The sequence below is a fragment of the Takifugu flavidus genome, chromosome 21 (genome assembly GCF_003711565.1).
Source record: "Takifugu flavidus isolate HTHZ2018 chromosome 21, ASM371156v2, whole genome shotgun sequence".
Taxonomy (NCBI): Eukaryota; Metazoa; Chordata; class Actinopteri; order Tetraodontiformes; family Tetraodontidae; genus Takifugu; species Takifugu flavidus.
This window is the reverse complement of record NC_079540.1, coordinates 4,805,555-4,826,701: the sequence shown is the minus strand read 5'-3', so window position 1 is coordinate 4,826,701 and position 21,147 is coordinate 4,805,555. Positions and strand designations below refer to the sequence as shown.

General features: G+C 47.5%; 2 protein-coding genes across 5 annotated transcripts; one reads left to right on the top strand and one right to left on the bottom strand.

Annotated features, from left to right (window-relative positions):
- Positions 1-666: 666 nt before the first annotated feature.
- Positions 667-3,293, top strand: nrsn1l (neurensin 1-like). 2 transcript variants are annotated; one of them, XM_057021140.1, is made up of 4 exons: positions 860-999; positions 2,053-2,117; positions 2,408-2,551; positions 2,640-3,293. In XM_057021140.1, exons 2-4 carry the CDS (start codon positions 2,058-2,060, stop codon positions 3,042-3,044), a joined length of 609 nt encoding a protein of 202 aa, XP_056877120.1. In that variant the 5' UTR covers positions 860-999; positions 2,053-2,057; the 3' UTR covers positions 3,045-3,293. The 2 variants fall into 2 exon arrangements, with proteins under 2 accessions (XP_056877119.1, XP_056877120.1); XM_057021139.1 differs by lacking the exon at positions 2,053-2,117 and having other exon boundaries at positions 667-999.
- Positions 3,294-11,105: 7,812 nt separating this feature from the next.
- Positions 11,106-21,026, bottom strand: lpcat1 (lysophosphatidylcholine acyltransferase 1). Of its 3 annotated transcripts, none has more exons than XM_057020665.1 (15): positions 20,752-20,991; positions 20,505-20,635; positions 16,832-16,971; positions 16,535-16,749; positions 16,236-16,348; positions 15,847-15,907; positions 14,509-14,567; positions 13,511-13,545; positions 13,318-13,372; positions 13,134-13,216; positions 12,926-13,051; positions 12,570-12,723; positions 12,374-12,469; positions 12,160-12,298; positions 11,106-12,074 (listed from the first exon to the last, which is right to left on the bottom strand). In XM_057020665.1, exons 3-15 carry the CDS (start codon positions 16,960-16,962, stop codon positions 11,944-11,946), a joined length of 1,398 nt encoding a protein of 465 aa, XP_056876645.1. In that variant the 5' UTR covers positions 16,963-16,971; positions 20,505-20,635; positions 20,752-20,991; the 3' UTR covers positions 11,106-11,943. The 3 variants fall into 3 exon arrangements, with proteins under 3 accessions (XP_056876645.1, XP_056876646.1, XP_056876644.1); XM_057020666.1 differs by having other exon boundaries at positions 20,566-20,635; XM_057020664.1 differs by lacking the exon at positions 20,505-20,635 and having other exon boundaries at positions 20,752-21,026.
- Positions 21,027-21,147: the final 121 nt, after the last annotated feature.

Here is a 21,147-nt window from a genome sequence, read left to right as displayed (position 1 = left end):
AGAGAGACAGAGAGAGAGAGGAAAAAGAGATCCATGATGTTGTTGGCAGGTTAAATCAAATACACAACATAAAATGCTGCAGTGAATTACATAAATACACACACACACACACACACACTCTTTTGAGTATGAAATATTTTGACATTAAATTGTTTATGTGATTATGCCAGTGAAGGTTTGAGATAATTCTTTACTTGTGATAAATAAGACCCATATTCACTCATTTGATCAGCAGGATTTGTACAATAAAGACTGACAAGTCACGACAGATGTTTTAAAAAAACCACTGGATCTAAAAGTGAGCCCTGTGGGACTCCAAATGAATTTTTTTTTTTTTTACCTCATTAGCTCAATATTTGTAGCTCCTAGCAGGGTTATAATAAAGCTCAGGACACCTTTTACATTCTAAAGCACCTGTGGATAAAAGCCCTAAATGCCCTTTGGGCAGAAGAAACAAATGGAAAACCTTCCAGCGAGGAATGATTTCATCCCAACTTGACTGATGCAGAAGTCATAAAACACACGAAGGGTGATGAACAGAGGCAGTCTTAAACTACCTTTTCAATAATTCCACTAAATTCCCCTTTAGGTGCTGATTCCCTGCTGCCCACTGACCGTCTTATTCTGGAGGTTGCTCCGGTCGGTGCAGCGTGAGTGGATGTAGAAGATGAAGTCTGAGAGTCAGTTTGCCTATGACGTGTGTCATAAATAGGCCTAAATAAATAATGTAAGAGCAGCAAACCTCATTAGAATCCTTATTTTACGCCACTGGGCGCAACGATGAAAGTCATTAGATCTCAGAAAGAAAAAAACTAGCCTAGTTAGCGGGTTGAGAGGCAGATGTCATGTGTCACCCAGAGTTTACTGGGTTTTGATGCATCTTTACGCATGCTCAGTGTCTCTGCGCGCCCCGATCCACGATCAGCAGCGGTGATCCGGAGATCCAGCGGTCCGACGGCGCATGGATCCGCACTGAGCGCGGGCGCTCCGACGAGCTGGGTAAGACAGCCTTTCACTGGTTTCAGACTGGAGGAGAAGTCAGATGAGCTGCGTTTGGCGAGCAGAACCGCGACGAGCCGCTTCGGTCGCAGTGAGACCTGGACGAGAGGCTGAACGGCCGCGATGAGTCACGGAGGTCCGGGATCCGCGCTCCCGCGACGCTCGTGGCGGCTTCACGTCCGCCTGGGCTGAAAAGGTCCGGTCCAAACGGCAAATCTCGTCTTGTCCATCGCGCAAAGGGGTGAAAAAAAGGGAGCGAAGCCTGTTGCGCTCACCGCGCGCGTCCGGGTCAAAAGGGAAAGTTCACAGCCAAGTTGAGCACAAAGCTCCGTTCCAATCACGCACGGAGCTGCTACGTTCATCATTTACAGTAAGACAAGCAAACAGACTCCATTTGATCCTAAATAGGGCCAAACGATCACAGCAGAGTGGAGAAACTACGTGGAAAAACCTTTTAATCGAGAGGAAAACGTCAAAAAGGAAGAGCTAATGAATTCACCTAATTTATCAAACATTTTAGCACAAAATGGAAAAAAACCAAAACAGACTGAAGAGACTCATCATGAAACTTTATTTGAAACCGGAGTCTGTTTTGCTTCCTGGTTCATTTTTCAAATGGATGATGACCTTCTACCACAGCCTGGCACCACGGCGCTAGTCTGCAGTGGAGAACAAGGTAGCATCGTGAAAAACATCTCCTAGCGAAGGCCGAGACACCCCAGACTGACCGTGTGGAAAACCAGCGCGTCGGGATGAAATCGCCCACATTTTAGTAACGCCGGCGTCTGGGATCATCCACGCGCCATCTTGCTTGGGAAGGAAAAAGGCCTGGTGGCGCGGAATGAAAGAAATCGATCAAAGAGAGCCAGCGCGACGTGTGCGTCCGTGTGGGAGAGCAGCGCCGCGTACGCTTGCATGACTCATTCGTGGGCGGCAGCTCGGCCACCTCAGGGCCAGTGTGGCAACAGTAACCCCCAGCTGGGGGGGGGCAAATCCATGTTCAGTAGTTCCACCGTGCCGGTGTAGAAACAGCGTTTCTGTCTCCCGCTGCAGGTGTGATGGCGCTCTGCTCCGAGGCCTGCGTCTCCGGCTCGGGAGGGGAGTCGTCCGGGAGCGAGGTGAGCCTGCGGTTTCAAACTCAGCTCAGACGGTCGGTCGGCAGGAAAACGGAACGCGTTGCGGTTATTTTGGATCTAGCTAAGTCCAGCATGTCTGCTGAGTCCAGGTTAGCAGCCTTCCGGGTTGGGATCTGCTGTCTGCGTTAGCTAGCCACAGCGTACCTGTACCATTAGCCTAGCCGCTACATGTGCATGCTAATACACTAGCTTCAGGATGACTCTTGATTCTAAACAGCTGTTCTAGAAGAGGAAAAAGTAATCTATTACATCCCAGGCTTGCATCTCCCCAGGCAGGTTCCAGCTGTCTTCACTTCGGGGTCCGCTCCTATCTGCACCACTTCTATGAGGAGTGTTCGTCCTCCGGGTGGGACAGGGACGCCGAGGATCAGGGGTTCGTCCAGAGCCGGAGGTGTCAGACCTCAGCTGTATGGAAGGTAGAGGATCTCTGTCCGAGCGATCGTGTCCGCTTTCCTTCATGGTGTGTTGTGCCGTCCCATAAGAAACCTTCCGAAATCCCTCCAGGTGTCCCTGGTCCTCGGTGTCCTCGTCCTGACCGCAGGCATCACCACCCTGTCCGTCAGCTACTCCACTGCTTTTAAAATCGAGTCATTCGGAGAAGGAGACTTGTTCTTCGTGGACAACCAGGCCGTGAGCTTCAACCGAGGGGTGCACTCCAGCGGCGCCGCCGGGATCGGGCTCTCGTGCCTCGGCTCGGGCCTGACGGCCGTCGGGGTCCTCGTTTGGGTCCTCCAGCTGCCCAAAGTCAAAGAAAGGCTTTTCCGGCGAGCAGGGGGAGCGGAAGAGTGCGGAGGCTCGGGGTCGGCCCCAAGGGTCGCGGGGAAAGTGGTGACGAAATCACCAGGTGTGGACAAGGGGACGACCCCCGTCACGGTGTCCAAGGTGCAAACGGAGCAACCGGGTCCTTAGGTAGCGTCTGCTGATGTCCTTCTCCTTGCTGAAGAACACGTGATTCTGTGTCTGTTGTGATCTTTCGACGTTAGACTGGCAAAATTGTTCTAATCACATCCCTTAATCACTCGCCTCAGTCGCCCCCTGGTGGCCGGCTACTGTAAAACCTACCTAGTTCCACCTCACCCACCAGTTTTGTGGGTTCTTTTAACAAGACGGCCATCCGCGTGGTCTTTTTTCTGTTTGTTCACGGGATGAGGACAAACTGCCTCCCAAGATAAAAAGCACAAAGGACACATTAGAAACGTCTCGTCCTCATGCGCCAACGTTCCCAACGCGCCTGCAGAAGCGGCTCAGGACAGAAACGACGCGCTCAACACACGCACACTCGCACGCGCTCGCTCTCGTGCACTCGCCCTCACTCCCACACATGTTCAGAATCGTGCTCCATTGACAATATCACCTATTTTCTCCTCACTGTCATCTCGCTCCCTAATTGCCTGAAATCTGCGTCTCCAGGCAACAGTGGGGCTTCAAGTGCTCTATTTTCAACCGCGAACAAAGAGCGCTCGGCCCGGCGCCTCCCCGGCCTTCCTGTCCCCGCCAATCGCACGCTTTGTTTACAGTAGTAGCGAGTAAAACGTCGAGATGAGGAATTTTCGCCGGCACCTTGGAGACCACTTGTTTGATCAGGTCCTCCGGCGGACTTGAATTACTTTCTGTATAAGTTGGGGGGCGGGGGAATGTTCCACTAGATGTTGATGCTTTGCTGTTTGGTGTCACCGACGTGAATAAAATCAATGTGTGAATAAAACAAGCAACAAACACAGGCAAAAAGTCACAAGTGTTGATCTGTGGACGCTTGGAACGACCAGAGAAAAGAAGAATCTGATGTGGCGCTGTGTTTTCCTTTACGTAGCTCGGCCCCTGAATGCACCACAGTCAGCAAATTAAATGCATATTCCGGGCGCTAATTTGTTTGTATCTACAACAAGAACGTCAGAACAGGAAACACTCGTGGGTGCAGCCATGGAAAAATGAATTTCATTCCCTGGAAGCCGCCCGAGGTTCTCTGGCACTCGGCCTTGTGTTCTCACCATGACGCGTCACCAAATCGCACACATGGGACCTACAGGATGAGAGCTGCTGGGTAATTGTTGTCGTCAGTTTAACGCTAACGCACCATAAACGAAACAGCGATTGCTGGAAAACGGAACAGGTGCGTGAAAAGTGCCAAAATTTGTAGCGTTGGCACGTTTCCAAATGAAATTCCAGCGAGGGGAGTTAGCACCGTGGCTAAAATCCCCAAAAAAACAGCAGGTGAGTCAGACAGCAGGTGAGGTCGTGATAACAAAAGGCCCATGAGCACGCTAGCAAACATTTAGCCGAGCGAACAAAGTCCATCGTAATGTGGGTGGAAAATAAAGAAAGTAGGTCTAAATATTGATAAATAGCTGCGTTTCCACCGGTTGTGACGGTTGATGCTAGGTGAATGCAAACTGTAGCAGCTAACAGTGATGTAGCATTAGCATGCTGACGTCAGGCTTCAGAGAAGTGGGTAATGCCATTTTTCTATACATTGTGATTAATCATATAGGCTAATGATGCTTTTGGTGCAGGTTTAACTGGTCCCGTTGGTTTGAAAGTTGAGTTTACTTCATCATTCTACATCTTTCTTCCCTTTTGTGGCCAAGTCGTTAGCACATCACGCCTGGGAGCATCTCGGGAACCATCTCCTGTCCCGGGTGACACCAGACCGCACGATTGGATGTTGTGATTTGAGCACGCCGGGTTTATCAGTGAGTGAACGTACGGGCGTAAGAGACAGAGAAGTGGAGGCCGGGGGGGGGCACTTCCTGTGGAGATGGAGGCTAGAACGCTCGGCTGGCTGCAGAGAGCCCAGGATTGCAAGTCTGATTGGCAGACCTGTCCATCCAGACGAGTGCACATGCCAGCGGATGGCTGCTGCATCTCTGACCGTGTGTTGCAGACTCATCTGCTGCTGAATTGAGCTGGGATGGGGGGGGGGGGGGGGGTCTGCAATGGTGAAAAAGAAATATGATTATTGCTTTTAAATGCATCCATTCAAGCAGAAGGCAAAAAAGATGGAGTGACAAGGTGTGTGTGTGTGTGTGTGTGTGTGTGGTGTGTGTGTGTGTGTGTGTGGGCGGGGGGGGGGGGGGGGATGGAACGTGTAAACGTCAATCTCCTTTTTGAAATCTGGTATTTTTGTGTCGTGTCTGATCCTGGAAGGAGCTGTTTTTTACCGAGTGTGCGCCGACGCTGAAGGTTTGATCCGAGCACCGTCGGCCACCTTCCCCGGGAGCAGATGCCATCGCTGACAGGCCGCTGCTCCTCCCCGCCGCCACCCTCTCCCGCCGCCTCTCCCGTCCTCGGCTACTTTCTTATTACCGCCTTTAAAATGGCATCTGTCGCCTCGTGCGTTTTTCTCGCGCGCCTCGCTATCGCGGTGATTTGTGCTCGTGCTCTGCGGGGGGTTTACGTGCCTCCCTCCAAATCTTGCACTTCCCACCAGAGGAGCAACAGCACTCAATTTGTTCAAAATGGCATCGAATCATCAAGCACCACAGGACTGAATGTTATCTTTAAAGGAGATTTAGAGCTTTTTAAGCTAGCAGGAGGTCACTCAACACTCTCCTTTGCTAAATTGGAGTCATGAGGGATCCAGTTGACCACGCCAACGTCTCACACATCGGAGAGATGTTATTTTCGTCTGCAGCCGCAGCTCAATCTCCACTGTTTGGATTTATTTAATTTTTAATTTGATTTAGCATCATTTATTATCATCTGAGGGGCTATTTTAGGCTTCGTTAGCAATAGCATCCGCTGCTATGTTGTGGCTTCAGGTGAACATATGAGGTGGAGTTATGCTAATTAAGGTGGATTTTGGTTGCTTTAAATGTGTCTTCAGCTGCTTCATGGACGTGCGCCTCTGGATGTCCAGTTAATTACCTGAGCTGAGGGGGAAACTAGAAGCCGCCATATAACATAAACTTTCAATGCTACCGAGGATTACACTTTATTGAGGGAGGCTCATTTATTTGCAAATTACCGCCATTAAAATACCATCTGCTCCTGCCCCAGCAGCCTCTTTTCACCGCCGAGCGACAGAAATCGCGGCGAACCCGTGACCACAGAGCGAAATGAATTTACATTTGAAATTGCTGTCGTGTTTACCGCTGTAGTTCAGTCCTTCAAGGACCCAAACGTACGACCCGAGCAACAAAGTCACCGGCGCCGAGCAGCCAAACTAAACTGTGTTTCTGGAATTCCTTCGTTAAAAAAAGCGGAAAATCGAGATAAAAATGAAGCAAATTAAAACACTTCATCACAGACCAACACAGCAAGGATTGAACATTAGATATTGATGATCTACAGCACGTGGTCGGGGGGGGTTAATTTCTCAGCTTTAATGACAAATTTTAACGACTTGCAGAAACGTCTCGGCCGTTCGCCGTTGATTCATGGCGGTTAAGTATTTATGAGAGGAAGGTGCTAATAAGAGCTCTAAATTTGAGGCTGCAGGTCGGCCCAGACGGGCCTTAATAACCTGAAATGGGCAACAACAGTTTGGAATTAGCGCCGACCTCCTACTCCATTATTTTATCGATTTTACGGAGAGTTTCAAGAGTTAAATCAACCTTTTTCTAATACGGCTAATCTAGAAAACATGGAAATAAGTATTTTATATGAACGTGGGCGCAGTTTAAGTGACTGACTGGTATCGTCCTCGATAAGAGTGTGGAATAGGGAGTTTTTGTGTGATTATGGGCTGTTACAGTCGCTCCTGACAGTGTATTTAAAGATTATCTCTTATTCAGAATGTCAATTTAAAGTCGGCTGACGGGGGAGCCCGAACGTGACACCCCGCCTCGTCAAAAGTTTGCATTGTGGGAAAGTTACCCCCCCCCCATCCGTCTTTGTCTGAAAGCCATCAGGAGATTTTTTTTTTCCAATCGAGCACCTGGAAGTGTTTGCAGTCGCCACCGGTGTGTCGAGCATTAAAAATGCTAATTGGAATTTTTAAAAAAGGAAAGAAAATATGGCCTCGCCGTCCCACCTCCTCCAGTCACAGGCTGTCAAAACGCAATATTCCAAATTAGATTGTATTTGGATAATCTTTTGAACTGTAATAGGTTTCCAGCCAGCAGGCATATTACTATTGGCACATCATTATTAAACAAAAGTGACACCGAACCATCACTTTGCAGGCGGCGCCAGATAAACGTTCGACACCGTGCAAATAATATTAGTTCTGCTTCCAGAGTCACCGGCTTATCTCTGGGATGCTATATTGGGTTCATATCCCTGTCGGCTGACGAAGGCCTTCTGACGGAAGTGTCTAAATTTATGAGTAGCCTGCACGTGTGACGAGCATGTATGAATAGGCTGCTGTGTGTGCGCGCCGTGCGACGCGCGGGCTGCACATTAATGCTTTTATATGTAAATGCCATGTTTGTGTGTGAGCGTGGGCGGGTGGATAGATGAGCGCGCGTGTGTGTGTGTGTGTGTGTGTGTGGGTTTGGAGATGGGGCTGCATTCATATGTAAATGGCCAGTGTACGCGCCTGCATATGCAGACGCGACCCATATCATGGCATAATGAGATCCGCCACTGCTGGTTACCCTCAGACAGTGGTAATTATGGATCCAGTGAAAAGGAGCGACGCCGACGCGCCCGGTCGGACATTCACACGCAAGCGGCGAGGCCTCAGTCCCGCTGGCAGCGTTTTGACGACCCGTCCGCTCGGCAGGGATAGCCCGCCGCTAACAGGTTCTGATAAATTAGACCTGCGTCCGCTGCGTAATCAGCACCGGCAAACGTGCCTCCCTGTTCTAATATCCAGCAGCAGAGATAAAGAACGCTCGCCGCCATGTTAAGTCAATAAAAACCTGATCAGAAGGCCCTCGTTATGAGATAACGCCATGCAAATGGCTACCAATAAAAAGCTGTCGGTGTTCAGAGGTGCAATTTGTGAGATACGGCAGGAGTTTCAGCGCGGCGCGGCGTGAGGAAACAACAGCGTTATGTCAAAGGCGCCGACGTGCCGGGTTCCAGAACGACCCACTAAACTGCCGGCTTATGGCTTTAGGCAGGCCCGTTCTATCTCACGTCCGCAGGTCACCCTGCAGAAGCCTTCAGACGGTTTTAAAGCCTTCCTGGCATTCACGAACCTCCTAACTGCGTCAGCGTCGGTCCAGGTTGGACTTTGAACGATCGCTGCTCGTTTAAATGAAGTAAATCCTCATTTTTCAGACAAAAACAAACAAAATCACTCATTTTTCCCGAATTTTTCCGTCCTTCCTTCCATCTTTTTCCTCAGTTTACCCTCCAGATTTCTGGTATCCTTCCACTCCAGCAGGGCTGCCCTCCAGTCTGGGAGGAGATGGTCTGGAGAGAATCCCTCGGAGGGTCTTTGGGTCAAGACTCCGCCGTCTCCGTCTACAGGGTCAGGATCTAGACGAGCTACAAACAACCTGGTCCTCACAGAGACAGGAAACACCATAAAATAGTCCCAGAAACAAACACTAGAGCGCCTGTCTGAGCTTCTGGCTCGGACAATCTTGGCTCTTCTCGGTCTTAAAGGGAGCGACGACAACAGGCTGATAATGGTGGCCACAAACAGGACCCCCCCCAGACCCCCCCGTCCCTCAGAGAAGACGAGTCAGAGAAGAAGCGTGGAGGCCGTAGCCCCGCTCGCCGCTGCTCAGCTAAACATAATGTCCGTTTTAATTGATTGTTTTAATCCCAAATGAAACGAAGGGGAGGTGATCGCAGAGGTGGCTCATCAATAAGTGCGACGCGTCGTGAAGTCAGCAGGATGTGGGTCCTGATTGGCCGTTGGAACCCTGTAGGCCGCGCTTCCTTAACAACCTCGCTGAGCCCCCCCACACACACCCAGGCCCGTAGCCCATCTCCACTTAGAGCATTTATCACGACTGTAATTGTCCTTGTCCGGCCGTTTCTCCTCTGCACAACGCGCCGTCTCCATTGTGCTCCCGGGATGTTCTACCTGATACGTCCTGGATCCTGTTTGCGCGCTGACAACGGCATCAACCCGGTTCTGATTTATCCCCCTGCTACTCGCCTTGAACCTTTCAGCCACAATCTCATTCTCTTTGCATCTCTCCATCTTTGAACACAAGGGTTTCTTGTCTGGGGGCCTAATGGACTCCATATAACACGGCCGCTCTTTCATTGTGGGGCTTTTCTTGATCAAACGCGTGTCGCCGGCCCGTATCCGCAACGCGGAGGTAAAAACCATAAAGGATGAATTATGCTCCTCCAGCAGGGTTCTAAGGCTTCAACCCCGTGCCCATCAATATGCAGCACGCAGAGCGCAGGAGCGTGCACCTATCCTTCTTTAACACCTTTTTACTTGCGCCTTTTTAAATCACCGCAGGTTGACGGGGCCGTTTCGGCGCCGTGCGCGTCAATCCCGCGGCCTTTGTGCCTCTTCTCGGGGTTCTGGGCGCGGGTTTAAAGGGTGAACGGCGCATGTTCGTCTGTGTGGCGCTTTCCCCTCCGGTTGTCTTCCAGGACCAGTTTGAACGTGTTTATCGATGGAACAAACGCCACAAGGCGTTGTTCATTGAGTAAAATAACGTTAATACAGGGTCAGCCGCTGGTGGGTCTCCTTCCGGGCCCCTCGGGAGACACCAGGCGAGCATTTGGATCCTCATTTAATGGCCTCATTTTGCGCCTTATCTGTTAATTTGCCCAAAACGTTGGTTTCGTTTGGTCGGATGGATTTTGTTCATGTTTAATCAGAATTGTGATGCAGCTGTGAGCGTGCGGACATGATAGCTGCATGCGGCGCGCAGCCACCGTGGTTATTACACGGATCCTCCTCGTCGGCTGTGCAGAAACGCGTGTGTCAGTTAATTAATGGCGAGGGACCGTAACGCTGTTAATGCACCATCGGTTGGGCATAAACTGATGGTTTCAAAGCGAACTTTGGACCTTCTTTAAGGAATAAACCATTAATAGGGGACGTCTGTAGATGTATTTGGATCAATTAAAGCAGGATTTATACTTTCTTCATCATAATTGAGCCCATTTGACAGTTTCTCTGCAGTAACTCATTAATTACATGTTTATCTTCTGAAAGCCACCGTTTTTCCTGTTCTTTTTTTTTTTTTTTTTTACCCATAATCCATGCTTTGATGCGTGCTCTCAGTGTAGCCACAATCACGTCTCATTACTCTCGATGGATCTCCAGGACCTAAGGGGACCAAAGATGGTGGCCGGTTCTGAACCCGGGCGACGACGGTAAACTGTACAGGAGCCTCAAGCAGCTCCAGCGGACGTGCGCTGGGATCAGGTGGTCGGGGGCTGCGTCTGCTGTCTTTCATGGCAGATTCCTTTGAGGAGTATCTGAGAGAGACTGCGGAGAGGCCCTGCTCAATGAGCAATTTATATGTTCTCAACAAAGCTTCTTCTTCAGAGCCCCAAGGCAGGTCTTAATTGTTAGACTTGATATCTCCACTCCCCCTCTCCCCTTTCTTTGACTGTTTTCTTCTCCCTCCTCCCACCAACCCGCCCGCCCTCCAGCTATTAGGAATTGGATTTGGAGCAGAACGATCCATTTAGTCTCTCTCCTCCATCTCTATCCCCCTCTCCCTGCTTCCACACCTCCTTTGTAGGTTTCTCTCATCACAGCCGAGACTTAATCTGTCTATTTTTACCTGGAGGAATGAAAGGAAGGGATGAGGTAATGCTTTCCCTGTCCATCAGGTGGGCACTGGTGCATGGGGTGTCTGGGATGTAACTGGTTTAGGGAGCTAGCGCCACCATGTGGACGCTGAGAGATGAACCAGTGTAAAAGAAATAGTGAGCAATACTTATGACAAGCAAATACGCCAAACACAGGAAGTTGGAATGAAAATATATCATGATAATAGATAAACAGCTTAACATTAACACGATGGGTTGCTGAAACCAAGAAAAACACTTTTTTCTTTTTACGTACTAGAGACCCTCAGGTGATTCTAGAAAAACAGCACCACCTAGTGGCCAATCACAATAGGGGTATTGACGCCAGGAGAAATACAAAAATAATAATAATTGTGTTTGTCTTTAATAGGAAAAGAGGCATGACATTAAAATACCATACAAAATATGTAAATCCAGCATCTGAGATCAGTATTTGTGAAATGAACAGCGCAGTTCACTGAGATGGAATCTCTGGATGTTTTTAACCAAAAGGTTAAACAACTACAGTAACATCTAAAGTTAACATAAAATGTGAAAAGTCTAAACAAAGGATATGAAAGGAACGTTTTTGGGCACAGATTTCTTTGGTAACTTGTTCAGTTTTAGCCACGAACATAATTTTAATCCTTTTAAGAACATCTGTTTAATAAGTTGATCCAGCGGTATAAAAGACAGACAGGCAGTAGCATCACTGTTGACCTTTCAAAGGAGGAAGACATCAAACCCGCATCAAATGAAGCTTTCACTCATTAAGCCTTGTGATTTAAAATCTAAAAGACTAAGCATTGTTCTGACACCTTGTGAGTTGACTTAACAACTAAGTTTGCCGGATCTGTAAAAATAGGACCGTGAATACAAAGAGTGGACACATTTTTTAGAGTTTTATATTATTTCCTTTCATATCTGCAGTCTGATCCTTATATTTGTCGCTCTGTCAAGACGACATCCGTGCAGCAGATTTTGTTCAGAGTTTTAAAGTAACAACAGCCTCAGAAACCAGCCTGTTTTTTATCAACTAATCTCTCAAATATCTGTAGACAAGAAAATAAATATGTGCAGAGAAGATCACTAAGTATCTTTATAACAATCACAATTATAAGTCCTCAGGCCTCCACGTCGCTGCAGTCTGAGAGCAGCAGCTGGTGGAGACGCCATGACCTCCGATTCCACAGCCGCAACGTCACTCGTCTTTTTTGCCCTGGACGTCGCAGTTGTGGCGAGCGCCGTAGCAGTGCCGCCGCGGGTGGTTTTTAAAGCTGAGGTAATCCTGAACAAAGTAAGGGTGCTGCTCTAAAAAATGGACAAATTCATCTAGGAAAGGGGGAGAGACAGTGGGCGTTATTCCTTTATTAAATCTGGGTCTTTAAACAGTTTAGAGGATCGGACTCAATCTCACCGTGTGTGATGGCTTGTGTGTCTTCGTCCAGAGATAAAAACAGGCCCGATAGCTCCACTTCTTTCACTCCCAGCATTATTTCCAGGATGGCAGCGAGCTCGGCCCCTTGAATTTCGCCACCCTCCTCCCTCTCATACATCTGTAAACCAACACACGCTCTCATTACAACCCTTGTTGACTGGATGATGCCAGATTTGGTGGGTACCGTTCTCACCAAGAAGGCCAGCCTGAGCGTCTCCATCGACTTTGGTCGGCAGATTGTGGAGAGGGCGATGACGTAATGTCTGATGTCTATTTGTCCTTCTGCACGCTTTAAACAAAATCACTGATTCAGTTGGCTTTGTTTGTTCTCCCACGTCTGTGGGAAACACAGTAAATTATACTCTTACTCTTCCAGCGAGTGTGTTTACCTGGTCGAAGAGTCTGTGGATGTGTGTGAGGGTGTCCGTCACTGGTAGCTTGAGGAACTGGGCAAAGTCCTCCAGAGACATCTTGTCTCCCTGCAGCTTTCTGGCTCTTCTAACCAGCTCCTCGAGCTGCTTCTCTGAAGTCTCTGCTCTCAGCCTGATGATGCATAAGGAAAGTTAAAGAAGTTATAGAACCGAGCTGGATTCGTTACTGACAGCCTGTCACTTTTACGGCTCGGGTGTAATACTCCTTGCCACCACAAGGCGTCAGCGTTTCTCCAGCCTCGAAACCCCAAAGTCACGGCTGACACCGAGTCTGCCCAGTCTAACCGGTTGGTCCAGCCCCCCCCTCAACTCACCCCAAGCGGCAAACCAGGTGGTTGAACTCCAGCAGGCTGCTGAAGTCAAATATGCGCAGCTCGCCCTCTGATAGGATGATTTCACGGTCTTCAAAGCTCAGGTCTGTGAGCGGCACCTCCAGCGCTCTGTCAGCGCGGAGCAAAGAGGAAAGAACATTCACCGATGCACACGTGTCACATGTTGAAAAACAAGCACAAGCGCACATACTTGGCCATAACCTTTCTCACGTTATTGGCAAAGAGGGAAGGGTTTTCCTTCTCCTCCTCTGACGGAGTGTAAACAGGCAAATACTGTGGAAAGAAACACAATAAAACCACGTTCGTCCTATGAAACTGCGTGTTGCAGTCCTAACATATCAAGGTAATTACATTAGAAGAGTTAACTAAACTACCTCTATCTCCATGGCGTTATGAAGCTGGCACAGAGTGAGCCATAAGATCCTAAACCTGCAAGACAGTAGAGTTTTTGTAGAACACAGAACACAGAAACCCTACAGGTGTTTGAACTACACACTCAGCCGAGGCTCCTATAGAGGGTGCGTGCACACGAGTGTTTGCACTGCTGTAAGAGAGAAGCACACTCACGCTCCAGGGCCTCGCCACGTCCACGTAACCGTGTCCTGTTGAGAGGGCGAGAGGAAACATTACTGGGCAAACACGCACGATGTGTTTGAAGCCACATTCCAACAGATTCCAGAACTTCCTGGAGGACGAGGGAGCTTGTGTCGGCACGACGTTAAGAGGGAGGCCAGGGGAAACCCGGTTGTACATGTTCTTTACATTGCACGCAGAGGATGTTTTGGTGAGTTCATCCAGCATTGGTGGGGGGGTTTGATGGAGGAGAGTCACCCGGGGGTGCTTACTGTGAACAACGGAATTGCTTCATTAAACTGGGTGGTATAAAATACCTAAAGTTATGGTAAAATGTGCTGATTTAACAGCTAAATAGGGGAAAGGGAAAGTTAAAATAGGCCAGGTTTCATTTAACTACATTTAACACACTTTTATTTTACTAAAGCCAGTTTCCTGTGCCCTTTTGTGTCTAATGTTAAAGTTTGGAAAGAGAATTCTCATTTTTTCTATTTCCACATGGAATGGAAACATGTCTGGCAGCGATCTGGGTAGCATTTATGGTCATTTTCAGACTCTTAATGGGTTTTTCCTCATGTTTTCTTTCCCCAACATTGTTGCCATGTTGTCAGAAGGGGGACGGTGGTGACAGAGGAAGCTGCAGCCGAGGCTTTCGAAGGAAGTCGGGGAAAACGACGTCATCCTAAATAGGTTATTAATGACAGTGGGCTGTGAGTTGATGTGTGGTGTGTGTGTGTGTGTGTGTGTGTGAGAGAGAGAGAGAGAGAGAGAGAGAGAGAGAGAGAGAGAGAGAGAGAGAGAGGATCATTGAAAGATAAATAGGTGGATGAAATATCATCCTAACTGAACAAGTCATTCAGGACAAGCGGAACACACGCTAAGGTGAGAAACACCATTACATCACTGGTGTGTGACAACATTCACACTCCTGTTTACTTATTCCTGGAAGGAAGGTGAAGTTACATAGATGAAAAGAGAGAGATAAAGATTACCAGTTTGTTAAGGTAACGTAGCACCACAGGCTGCACTGGGAGTGCTGGTATGAAAGCACCTGAAACACACAGGAATGTATAGTTTACTGTATAGCTTTAACCTCAACAGGGCAACTACGTGTGTGCACATGATTAGAATAACCTGCACAGACGGGCTCTCAATTTATGATGTTCTGGTGTTGATGGACGGCCTAACAGAAACTCCAGTCGACATTTTTGTTCAGAGCCAAGCATCGTTGATGCTACCACACGAGCTTTTGTTACGTGAGAAAGACTAAAACTCTCTTTTTTTGGCCAGTAGGAAGAAACAACAAGCTGTTAAGCTAATATAGCTAATAAAATCGGTCCTGGCGTGGATGTTGATGGGATAAAAGCACAGACCTGCAGAACGGCAGCTATTTTTTAAATTACATGATACTGAATTGTTAGAATATTTAAAAGTTTGTGGGATGTCACAATGCCAATATAATCAATAGAATGGAATTTATCACAGGATACGAAGGATTGTAGCAAAAACAAGCGTTGGTGGTATCCAATTGGAAAAAAACATATTCAGCTATCCAGAATTGTCCTCGCGGCGTAAATATTTAGATAGAATAAACAGTATAAACAGAATAAACAGTTTTACATCAATATTTTAAAAGGTAGAACATAAAACTGCCTCTAAACATCAGTCCAAAGTCTCCACATCTCCTCTAATAAAGAATGGGTGGAATTATCGTCAGGGTAACACACAGGTGGGCACATTAAAACACACACAACACACACGCGCACACACACACACAACACACACACACACACACACACACACACACACACACACACACACACACACACACACACACACAGAAAGAGTGCAGTACTGTTGCTGTGGGAGTCAGTGAAAAGACATAACAAGAGGAGACACATGCAGAAAGGACTGGTAACACATCAACCTGGGAAAACACAGGAACACGCTCGCGCTCAAACACAGCACGACAGAGTGTGACCAACAGGGCTTACTGGGAATGACAGAATTACTGACTGGAAGAAAGGGGATTAGACAGAGCGGCCCGGGAACAATGGTTCAGCACACACGCATGCAACCACAGGGGGCCAAAATGATCGAGTGCAACGTTTTTGCATCCTGCCTCTGAGCAGGTCGCTGGAGCCAAAAGCGAACGTGCCGACCAGCCCGGCGTCAAACTGATACGGTCAGACCACGCGGCTGAGGTTCACCTCCGTGTATGAATAACCATGCAGGAGTCCAGGCAGACGACAGCGGATCAAATGACCCAAGTTATTGCAGGTAGTTTACGAAGAGAAGATTGAGGCTCGTAAAGGGAACTGAGCACTTACCAGCCTTGAATAAGATAAGACCTGACCTGTTGGTGCATGTCCCTTCTGGGAAGATCATGATCTGAAACAAAGAGAGTTATTCATCTTGAGACCGATTCCTTTTATTGCCAGCGTCTTGCATCATTCAGGCGAGGTCGCCGTTTCCCTGCTCGTTTATTGTTGAATGTGCCATAATTGCTGCACATTTATGTGCAGTGAAACAGTGAAAATGGCTGCTGGATGTTGAGTTGAGAGCAGCTACAATAGATGAGGATTAATAGCCACTTTCACTACTGGTATTCACAACAGCAGCCTAGCGTCTATTGTCTCCCATTATGGGGACACGTTGACACATATATTTGCTTTCTTGTTGTTCAAAAGCATCTTTCAATATTGAACGTGCACAGTACCTGAGGCCACACCCCTCCCGATTGTGCTCTCCGCCTGATTTCCTCCACTGTTTTTCTCCGGGAGTCCTGATCCGCCCGAGACACAAACACCGGCCTGATGTAGCTGATCAGGGCTGTGGGGACAGAAAGACGCCTTGTTTGAAAAGAGAACAGAAGACAGTATATGCAGAGGACACTGACACAGCACAATCAGAGAGAGAGTGGTGGGCAGAGAGGCCATTAGAAGAAAAGGAAACTCTGGAACGTTGTGGTCAGTGCCTCCAAAGGGACGCTACGGTAGACGAGTGTCCGTTACTCACTGCCCCAGACGGGAATGCTGCTGCTCTCCTGTTTGGCTACTATGGAGCACATCGTCATGGTGACCGGGATGGCGTCAAAGTAGGATGAGTGCGGTGCCACGGTGAGGATGGGAGCTTCAGAGGATGCTGCCCGCTCCCCTTTCACTTTGATCCAGTGGAAACCTCCACAGAACCACATGGCTCTCATGATCACTCGTAAACACACGTCGACAAACCTGACGCAACACACACACACACACATAAGGTTGATTTCTATTCTTTGCTAAAAAAGGACAACATTTGGCTGCATCCTCACACCTCCTCCACCATGTCTGTGGCTCCAGGACAAACTGGGAGCGTCCCAGTGAAGCGGTGAAAGCAAAAGGCCACGCCAGTAGCATGAGGAAGGACACCAGCAGCAGGCGCACTGGGAACACCGTCACAGACATCAGTCCCACCTGCAGGGAGAACAAAGGTGAGGAGGGTGACTGCTGATGAGGCCGTTCCAATTCAAAGTGCACAATCATATGGCAGGAGGAGGAGAACGAGGAGGAACGCGTTCCATTAACGCTCTGCTTGATTTTTTTGTGAGAACAAATCCAAATACTTGACGCAGTATAGGTTTTTTTAAATAGTTTGTGCATTAGGCGACTAAATTTGGTCAGACGTGTGACTGTTGGGTGACCTTTTCAACATCATGAAACCGCCTTTATGTTAAATCAGCATAGTTTCACTACACAAACATACAGATAACCAACGGCAAACACAACCGTGCGGCGTGCCTGTTGAGGTTCAGACTCGGGTCATGTGGAAGTGCTAAGTGTTGCTGTGCAGACGTGCACCGGTGCCACAGACGAAGAGGCGAAGATCAGATGACGGACTCGTCGTGCCTTTTTTCTTACTGCATAATGAGGGGGGGCGGGTCACAAAGTCAGGGCCTGCGGTGTAAATTCTGTGTAAATTCGCCAGAGGACTTCTCGTCTCCACAAATCTACCCATCGGGCTCCATCTCCCCTTGTCTATTTGCTCAGCTTCATCTGTCAGGCAGCTCTCCGTTCCACTCTCCCCCTCATATTGAGCATTGATGTGCTTTGTGCGACCACTCTGGGGACTCTAAAGCCAGCCCCTGTTTTTACATCCTATCTTTATTTCATGTGTATTTCCCTCAGCGGAGCAGCCCAGGTGCACACTGCAGGGCTGTATTAATAAATAAACAGTGATGTAGGTGATTTATGATGCTCTAACGCCTCTCTCTGCTCACCGCCCCCACGGCTGACGCATGCCGCACTCCTCACCCGAGCTTAACGAATCCATCTGGGAGGATCCGCTGACATTTTCTCAGGAGGGGGGACGACAATGAGCCAAGGGAGGGGTCGGGGGTTGCAATTTCTCCTGTTTTATGACTACACCAGCACATCCACTCTAGGAAGCTGCTATAAAAACTTGCTATTGTAGCAGGGAACACAATCTCCACCATAGAGAGTCCGTGACTGATGTTATGTTTTTATGATTCTGCTGCTAGGCTCGGGAAAAAAGCTCTAAAACACCTGCTCACAATCCCAACACAAACATACATATATGCAATTCTAGTTCTGATTCCCCCTTCATACGATTCTAAGACAGATATTGATCAGCATGAATAAAATAGAATTCCAACATTTCTGCTGAGTTGGCTAATAGCACGTAGCCTGTTTTAAACTGGTTGAGTGGAGACTAAACCAGTAATTAGGCCAACCAACGAAAAGAAAGACCATATTTAAACACTAGGTCCTAATCGGGGTTTTTAAAGACAAGACTGAGCTTGGCACATGAGTGATAGAGAAAAGAGAAACCCCAAATCCATCGTCCGTAACACTGTGATCAACTAGCAGCATCATCCGGTTGTGATTATTTTAGTAGTCAAGGGGACGACAAATGAGAACAGTAATAATGGGAAGATGTAAAAACTGTCCAATTATCTGCTCTTAATGATGAGGAAGACTAAAACAGCAGGAAAAATCTAGTGGCCTCAGGGTTCTGGCCAATCTGCTGCACGTTAAATATTCAGGAAGGCTCCCTTCATCTCCAAACCTACCTCCTGGGTGTGTAAAGGCCACATTAAATCTACCATTTTTTAATGATAAAGGCTGACCTTTGTGCAGGTGTGCTCTGTATTCTGATACTGACTGAAATGATGATGCCTTTTCAGCAGCTGCTCAGAGCCCAACACCCATTTAGCTGCTAGAAACACCCTGCAGTGACGGGTAATTGCACTGGTTGAGTTGTTTTCAATTAGGGCTTTGATTTCCACATGGGAGGGTTGCATCCGGTTGTCCTGTCAGCAACATCTTCCAGCATTATATACAACAGGTACAAAGTTGGTGGGCTGGAGGGTCTGATCAGTTGAGGAGGAGACACTAAAGAGCCCCATTTGGTTTCCAAAGATCAAAGACATCGCTTGCATCAGGCAAAAAAACATCCGCCCACGTTGATGGGGACAAAAGTGTTAATTATTTCTGAACTTATTCCTCCACTTCCTATGGATATTTATTTAAACCTGATTAAAACAGTCACGTGCATCAGTTAAGTGAGGACTCACCACTAATGAGCTTTGAATACACATTTGTAATTGTAATCACAATATTACCTCCCAAGTTCCAGTTTGTCCCGTTTTCCCCGTGTACCGCACTTAATTAGCGGATTTAATATTATTCTGTTTCGCAAATAGATAGTAAAGTGTGACACTTTTACTGGAATTGCTATGAAGGCATCATAAATCGCTTTGTTGATTGCAGAACAATCGGGAAGTTGTGACACCGGTTGTGAAATTTGGAGGGCAGAAATAGTCCAAATGTGGTCGATCGAGCTGTAATTACCTCCGTTATTGTAGTGAGATCTAACAGTCCTGTACCAAATGCAGGTTCTCTGTCTGCAGGCTGCTGGTGTCAGAGCGTACGACCAGTCTACCACCTTCATGTTTTGGCAGTAAAGAGAAACCTGAATATCAAGTAGTGGAGCTGAAGGGCAATTCTGACATATCTGACTACAGTGTTAATTAGAAAAACACTGTAGAATACTTTTCTTGATTAATAAGAACTTCTGTTTGTTGGCACATGTACTGCAGGTGTGTGGAGCTTCAACTCTTGTGTGTTTCCACTTCAACTGTGAAGTGGTAAAACACACCTTAATGCTATGTTACAGGCAAGTGGGGGCCATGAGAAGCAGACACAGATACACACATGGGCTGCTTTACCTTCACTGGAAAGCTGCTGCCCCGTTGCACAAACAGCTGCTGCCCCGTTGCACAAACAGCGTACTTAAAATGTGGACAACTTTTAAACTCTAGTAAGTGTTTGTAAGTGGCTGTGTCTTTAACTAGAATCACGCACGAAGGAAGACAAACAATCTGTCAGTCAATCTCACAAATCAGCCAGCATGGACACATATTGACTCGGTGGCTGACCGATGAGGACGACATTCAACCGATCTGCAGCCCTCCACGCCATCAATTTCAGGGTTTGATTTCCATTGTGGTGCTTCAGGGATAGAACGTGTCTCTATATGGCTTTTTGGTTGACTGTCTTGAGAACTGATGTTGCAGCATGTAAGTTCAGCCTGATCTAACACTCATGACTACTTTAGTCATTAAACCTACTATATTTATAAAAGTAGAACTCAACAGCACATGATGTTAAGAACAAAAGGAAGTGCAGTTGGAATAAGCCAGGCTAGCTGTGTTCAAATGCATGGCCTGTGGTTGCTGATATAGAGTGCATTTAATATGAAAATGAAATGCATATTTGGCCAAGGAAACCTCCAATCGATCCCAGGATACCCCAGGAAAAGATAAATACCAGTACATCCTAATCCCATCCCTCGTATAAGACTTTAAAAGAATCAAAATGAAGAACTCAAGTGCAGGATTAAGTGTAAACATCACCGATCTCTGCACGTGTTTTGACTCTAATCATACATTAAGTCCAAACCTGAGGTAAATATCACCTTAACCTACAGTGAAGGACGAGCGTTTCCCTGGTTACGATGTTTTTGTAGTCTTTAAACAGGATCCCCACCTGGGTTGTAGTCCAGCAAGAACATTTCTCAAGAAGAAATAAGGATTTAAATATCCCTCCACCAGATGTCCTACGAAACGGCATCACAAAGTGCCTTGGGCGTTAGTTTAACAGCAACATGTTAATGGGAAAAACACTTTACTGGAGATAAATGACATTTACGATGGAGTACTTAAACTTTCTTACCTTTATTTTCTCTGACGTGCTGAATTTCAGGTCACGGATGAACGGGTTTCTACCCACCCTGGAGGGACGCATTTTTGATGAATTCATCGCTCGATACCGGCCGAACAGAGTCCGGGTAAAAAGAAATAATGGTGCCTGAAATTTCCCGTAGTGTTCGTTAAACCCGCTGTTCTTTAGTCTCGTGTGTCTGCTGTTGTCACTCAAACAAGAAAGTCATGCTGGGCGTGGAGGAGGAGGAAGAGGAGAAGACATCGTTAGCAAGCTAGCTCTGCGGTGATGCAGTTGACTTCCGGTTGTTTGTTTCAAAACAAAGGCACGTGCTTCCTGTTCGCTGTAAAAGTAAAATAATCACAACTTCCGTCACGGTTAAAAATGTGACATTCAATAAAATGTTGG